This window comes from Silurus meridionalis, chromosome 27 (assembly GCF_014805685.1).
Source record: "Silurus meridionalis isolate SWU-2019-XX chromosome 27, ASM1480568v1, whole genome shotgun sequence".
NCBI lineage: Eukaryota > Metazoa > Chordata > Actinopteri > Siluriformes > Siluridae > Silurus > Silurus meridionalis.
This window is the reverse complement of record NC_060910.1, coordinates 14,395,531-14,402,971: the sequence shown is the minus strand read 5'-3', so window position 1 is coordinate 14,402,971 and position 7,441 is coordinate 14,395,531. Positions and strand designations below refer to the sequence as shown.

At 37.5% G+C, this 7,441-nt stretch overlaps 1 protein-coding gene across 1 annotated transcript; it reads left to right on the top strand.

Moving 5' to 3' along the window:
• The first annotated feature begins 328 nt into the window (after positions 1-328).
• LOC124380280 (transcriptional activator MN1-like) lies at positions 329-7,191 on the top strand. Its single transcript, XM_046841125.1, has 2 exons — positions 329-3,827; positions 6,648-7,191. The coding sequence occupies exon 1, from the start codon at positions 1,345-1,347 to the stop codon at positions 3,796-3,798; it is 2,454 nt and encodes an 817-aa protein (XP_046697081.1). The 5' UTR covers positions 329-1,344; the 3' UTR covers positions 3,799-3,827; positions 6,648-7,191.
• Positions 7,192-7,441: the final 250 nt, after the last annotated feature.

Here is a 7,441-nt window from a genome sequence, read left to right as displayed (position 1 = left end):
TTGGTCGCGTGGACAGCACAGAGATATGCAAAACGCTGCAGCTTCATCGAAACGCGCTGCCTGCTCGCGCTCTGTAGTCTGTAGATGCCACACACACCTGCGTGTCGCTTCCAGGTGGAGCAGTGAGGACTCGAGCCCGCTGCACTGCTGCTCGCAAGCGCGCCCCCGATTCGTCGTCTGCCGTGGAAGAGATAAAAACCCGGACTGGTATAAACCCGGACTGATATAAACCCGGACTGATATAAACCCGGACTGATAGAACCCGGACTGCTATAAACCCGGACTGGTATAAACCCGGACTGATATAAACCCGGACTGATAGAACCCGGACTGCTATAAACCCGGACTGGTATAAACCCGGACTGATATAAACCCGGACTGATAGAACCCGGACTGCTATAAACCCGGACCCGGACTGACGGCGCGGTCGCACAGAAACCTACACCACCAATGGCACATTGTGGATTCGGATACGTGCATTACATTACATTACATTTCAGAAGGACATGCAGAAGGACATGCAATATTTTGCGACCGTATTTCCGAGTCTAGTCCTCACTAACACACGGACCTGGAGTTTGCACATTTCATGCACAAAGAAACTGTTTCCTGGTTGCAATTGAAAGGACATGAAAAGCTGCACGAGCGCGTTGTTGTGATGCCACTGAGGGAAAATAATTCCTGAAGAGGAGCATTTTTATACCTCATTTGAGCGTCTGGAAGGATTGTGAATTCAAAGTCCTCTTGATCGGATCACATGAAGTGGAATTGTGGTGTTTTTTTTTGGAAGCGATATGTTCCATCCGACCACGTGATATTATTTTATTTATTTCTTTTCTTAATCTTCTCTTGTGTTAAAGTAGATGTTGTATAGCCAATAATAAAACCATTTCCCTCGCAGTTTCGGACGCGACCTACCATGTGGTGAACATCATTCATCTGATGGAAAACAGCATTACATTTTCTAAAGCAGGCGAATTTTATAGGGTTTAAAGATGAAATGGATCAGTACTCGTTTAGCATCGGTTATATTTAATGTGCACAGTGCTTCATTCCAACTTTGGTTTTCCAACTATTCCGAATGGAATGATTTTTTTGCATTTTTTATCTATATTGTGCCTGTTTTTTCCACTTTCAGCTAAATAAGGATAAAAGCAAGGTTAAGAGCAAACTCTGAGACTGGCTCTTGGACTAAGCTTGAAAATTCAGCTTGATTTCCATCACCACATTGATGCAGAATAAAAAATAAAAATTAATAGCAGTTCTGATCTCCCATCAAACAGCCCGGGTTTTATTTATATTGACCGAACAGGTACATTTGCTTGTTCACATAATGACATTAAAATGAATGGAAGGGAGCAATATGATGTCTTCTGTCCACAAGGGCTCATGGATGTGCATGCAGGAGGACTAAAGGAGAAGCCACAGCAACAGGATATGCCAATTTATGGATTTTTTAATAACCATCAGACCCATGCACACCATCAGTCACTCTTCAGAGGAGACTTTGGGGAACCTGGGAATGGATTCACATATTTACCTGAAGGTAGTACAATGGATTATGGGGGTAGTATGGGTCCTCAGCAGGGAACCACAGAAGGATTTGTCTTGCTTGAAAAGGGAGAGACAGGGGCTGTGTTTTCTCAGCAACAGCACCAAAGACTAGGCTCATTGTTAGACTACGAAACCTACAGATCTTCCAGTAGAAACCACCACATCCCTATTCACTGTCTTCCCCTGGACCAGTCACTGAATCAGGAAAGTTTTTCATCATCATTTTCTTCTTCTGAGTGCAATTCAAGGTCCTTACATTTTGAGGCAGGAAGGCAGTTGCCAGGGGTCGGTTTTTCTGGAAACTCAGTCTTCTCTCAAACTCCAAGAATACCGGGTATCTCTAAAGGATATCACCACACACCTAATCAGCAGCAGCAATCCCCATCACACCATAATGTGTGCAGAATGCCACGGGGGATGGGGCTTGGTTCAAGGTACCCTCTAATACAGCAGAGGACCGAGGTAATATTCAGACAAAATTCTAGCCCATTGTCACATCTCCAGCCACAACAACATCACACTGCCTCCACCAATACCAGTATGCATAAGAGCAGCATTGTAATGCCTGGTCAGCATAATCATTTTGAATGCAAAATTCAAGGATTAGAGAATAAAGAGATGCATTCCTATATTGACCCCTCATTAAATATGCAGCAGCTGTCTACCCTCCCAGAGCAGACTTCCAGTCAGAGGCTGCAGCATTTTGACTCTCTCTATTTAAATGCGGGCCAAAGGTCAAGGTTTGATTTTTCTAATGTCCATCAAGAGTGCCCACAGAACATTATCATGAACTGCCCACTTGGCTTGAAGAAACTCTCCTTCACAGCGCACCCAGGCCTGTCTGGTGAGTTCACTACCCATGAAAATCTTCTGTCAATACAAAATGCAGATTCAGTGTCTCTTCAAAAGCAGAATGCTGCCATGATGATCAAGCGAGTAGCCTCTTGGAATCAGCAGCAAAGAATGAAACAAACCAACAAGCAGCAGCTTCGTCACCATGGAGAACCTAAGAACTCTATAGTACATGTGCAAAACATGTCTCACTCTGGCTTTGAGAGACACAGAGGTGGGAAAATAGTACATTTTGATGTAATGGACTCAAACTTGGTCTCTGACAGCGGCTGGATTTCTCAAATGCATACATATGGGACAGGTGCAAAACTGAAAGAAATGCACACAAACGATTATTCAGGGCAACCAATAGGTGGTCAGTCTCAGCATGTGGAAGTATACAATGCTGCTCAGGGAATGAACTCATCTCCAGGGAATTATGCCTTCCAGTCACAGCTTTCACCAGCACAACAAATCTTAAACAGCAAAATAGAGACTCTTGATAAAGCAGGTTGGAAGAACAAATTTTTTGGACAGAGTTGTCTATCAGCTCTTTCTACAGCCTGCCAGGACATGATTGCCAGCCTGGGGACTCCTAAGATTAACATAACATACAACAAGAAGAGCCAGGTAGAAGGAAAACGAAAGCTTAATCAAAGTGACCATGACATGAATGCTAGCACAGCCACCATGACTGTTGGCTTTGGGCCAGATTATTTTTCAGCAAATTGCAATGACACATTAGTTGGTCCAAATCAGACAGTGCACGAGAACACCAGTGCCCTCTCCTCATGTCACAACCTGGAAAATACACCATGTACTGAGACACAAACAACAAGGAGCGGGAAAGAGAGGAGAAAAAGAGAGAGTGGCCATGTGAGCCCCGGGATTAATTTTCCAAACAATATTGGAAGCCCTGTTATGAGTCTGGATCAATATGCTCCACTACCAACTGGCACTGGAGATAGTAAATGGGGAAAGAGGAATGAGCTTATGCTGGGTGATCAACCTGAGCTGTTATCAACCATGGACAAAGGCATTCAAAGAGTGTCCAAATCACCTGACTGCTGTAATAAGACTGACTTCACAAATTATTTTGAAAACAGGAGAGACCACAAACCGCTGTTGGATGGATGGTCTGAAATGCAAAGAGTGGGCACTAGATTGTTGGGTGGAGAGACAAGGCATAGCATAGATCTCACTGAAAACATTACCTCAATATCAGAATGCTGCAGAGGAGTAAATCACCAAATGATAGCAAGCACAGACCAAGTTCACACACCCTGTAGCACCTCACGTCAGGATGAGCGCCACCAACTGCAGATATTACAGACACAAATCCAGCGTCAACAACATCAACAACAACCTGCATGTGAGTTTAAGAGAGAACAATTCAAAGTCTGCTTGGAATAAGGCTAAGCCAAAGCATAAGACAGAGGAAGGTACGTAAAGGTTGTATTACTGTTTTTGTTGTTGTTGTATAAATGGAAATGGCTCCATGAAGTTGTCTTAGTGTTGGTTAATTTGCCTCCAAATATTTTGACTGTTTATTAATTTTGGTTTATTAAGAAAACAAATAATTTTATTCCATATCCAGAACAGCACACACATTCTTTCATAGCCAATTCGAGTTTTGATGTATAATGTCATTCCAATTTGTAGATTCAAATAGATTACAAAAACATACATACATATATAAACATACATGAATTACAAAACATACATGGAAACAATACTGAACTAAGTGAATAAAAATGGCAGCACAAATACTGTATATATGAGCATTTCAGTTAAATAAGGAAATGCAATCATTTAGGAGCACATTTTCCTGCCTATGATATTTCTGAATATTTGCATTATTCCGAATGTCTTAATAGTTTTTAAATGGTGGTATCTAGTGAAAGTCTTATAGATTGTAGGTTAAACATTAAAATACATTTTTATTTCCCAAAGATCTGTCTCAGATAACCAGTATCACTGTACATGATTTCTGAATATCTAGAAATCAGCATATGTGTAAAAGCCTTTGTTCAACAAACTAATTAACCAATTATATAATTATCTGCCATAATCATACATTTCTTATACAATGTATAAGTATGTTATAACTATGCATAACATATAACATTTGGCTACATTTATATATTATATTACATTTATATTATCCAGTTTTATAGGGCTAAGAAATTAGATCATAAAAACTGCGACACTAAATGACAGAATAAAATTGATTGATTATTATGAATTGTGTTAATATTTCAGTTAAATATATTCAGTAAACCCTTTAAGCAAAGTTTTTTTCTAACATTAATAAAACTACAATTTCTTGAAGATTTTAGACTTTTTATTATTTAAACAAAAACATAACATAATCATTGAAATACATTTTAATACAATCATTCTTAAAATAATTGCTCCCCAGAGACTGTTCTAAATCGTTATTAAATTATTTTATACACACTTTAATATGAGCATTTAACCGAAGCCACTTTCTTCCCTATAGTTAGACTTCTATACAAATATCACCAGGCTGTTTACATCACTGCGTGATTTGGCAGTTTGATTTACCTTTTCATTCACGTTTGAAAAGCAGCTTGAACACATTTAAGGAAAACTCATTGTTTCCATCTTCTTCTTCTTCCTCATGTTTTTTCGGCTTTGTGAGATAAATCAAAACTTAATTTATTTTTCTGTAACAGATGCATTTGTGCTTTCACCACTTTTTGTTGCCAGGTCTGCAACACCTGACTGTCCATTGTATACCACCATCTTTATATATTTATTGTCTCATATAGATAACAGCTTTACTGCTTTCAATTCTTGAATCAGTTTTGGTTACACAAACTTTTACATAACAAAATAAACCTTATATTCACTTCTGACTACTTTTTGTAAATCCTGTAATCTTATTAGAGGAATTGAAATGTATTACTAAATTTGTATTCCATACATTAGCAGTAACTCTAATAATAATAGGTACAATGCATGTGAGTGCCCTGGACTACAAAGTCCATTTGAGCTAACATCAGTTGACTTGAATGATGGATTGTGTGGCTGTGAGGTTTGGGGCAATGCCTTTTTCAGGTTGCATGGATTGTGGGGCAGGGGGCCAGGGAGGGTGATTATCTTAGCTCTGCGTGCGCGCGTGTGTGTGTGTGTGTGTGTGTGTGTGTGTGTGTGTGTGTGTTTAGTATTTAGCATCTAGTATCTTAGCATTTGTTGTACACACAGATGTGATTGGAACATGTGGGTTGTGTATGTAGAAAAATATTTTTTCACAATGTAGATTGTTAAAAACACTATACATTTTTTTTATAATATATAATTAAATAATATATAATCGAAAAATATAAATAACCTTTGCATAATTCTATATGTCTATAATATGTCTAAAAGTATGGTGACACCTGAGTATTAAACATCATATTAAAAAATCATAGGCATTAATATTCACAAGTGTTCACCCTATATTGCTTTATTGCCCCAACTAAAGAATGCCTGCAGACTGCTTGCTCTGAAATTTTAATTCTGCGTAATGACTAACCAGTTGAGTCAGAAGCAGAGTACTGCAAGTGACATATGAATTTGTTTAAAAAGGGGAGTATCTGAATTACAAAATATAAGTAGTTAGACACATTGAAAGCAGAAACTTTGCAAGAAAAACTATTTAAACAGAAATGGACCCTGCTTCCATCTTCATTTAATTGACTTCTTGGTGCAAGTGTAAAAGTGGGAGAACCTTTTATTTGTGATTAGAGACATTTTAACATTCAATCATATTATTTAAAAGAAAACCCTCTGACACTTTATTATATTGGTATAGTTTCAACTCTTGGAAAGAACAACACATTTTCAGGTTAAAAGCATCTGTACATGTTTTGCAAGAAAAAACATACACATCTTTATTTGTTTGGCAAGTACAGATAAGAGACATTAAGATGTATTGTTGCTCAGCTCTGAATTAGCATATGCTTTTACTACAGGACTACATAATAAGAAAAGAATAAATAAGAAACACACAAATCTGCTAAATGTATTTTTGTCTATTTTAGCTGAAAAGTTAAAAGCACCATATTTAAATGTGGCTGCTGAGAGTGTGTAAATAAAGAAACTTTTTAAAATTGGTATACAAATTGCGCATCAGAAATGTTAGTTATAAAATCGGAAATGTTATTATTCATTGTCTTTCTCTATCTGTGCCTTCTTTTGATATTTATCTAGAGATTGCAAGACAGCAAAAGTTTTTTTTCTTCTGTATTTAGATATCCCTCAGCATAAAAGTGGAAGGGACAGTGGAACTTCTGGGCCTGGGGGTTCTGGCCCTCAACGGTGTATCACCATCTACTGCACAGATTAACATCATGGTGGATCCTTTTCATCCTGGTCCTCTCTTCACCCAGAAATCTCCAACCATTTTAAAACATAAACAGCATTGACATAAAAGTTAAATATACAGTAATACATGGGTCTGTTTTAGATTATCTAAGACAAACAGATGAAGGGCATATGCAGACACACATACCCACAAGCATATAAATGAACTGTGAATGTGTTCATGTGTGTAAAGGCCACACACTGTACTACATCTAAACCTCACACTTTATTTTATATGTTATTTAAGCTTAAGCTTTTTTATTTCTGATGTCAGTTAGTACAAAATGAAAAATGTTTTACCTGAATATAAAATTTAATATGGGATGAAGCAAGGAAAAGTTACATTTGGAACTGGTTTTGTATAACAGTGTTTATGTCTTTGTCCATTGGCTATGCTTTTTTTTACAAATAAATTCTAATTCTGAATTTAAATATGATCTCTGGTTTTCCTTGTGGATAATTATTAATAATGCATGTTTCTTCATACCCTATAGTACAGTGGTTCTAATGGAGCCAAATAAGCCTTTTTAAAACACTTTCATACTACATATTTCAGTAAAAACTTTATAACTCTGAAAACTAATATATTTCTATACAGTGTTTTTTCGTTGCTTTTATCTATTATAGTGTGTGTTGATTATTGCTTTAAATTAATATTCTAGAAAAAAAATAAAATATGCAA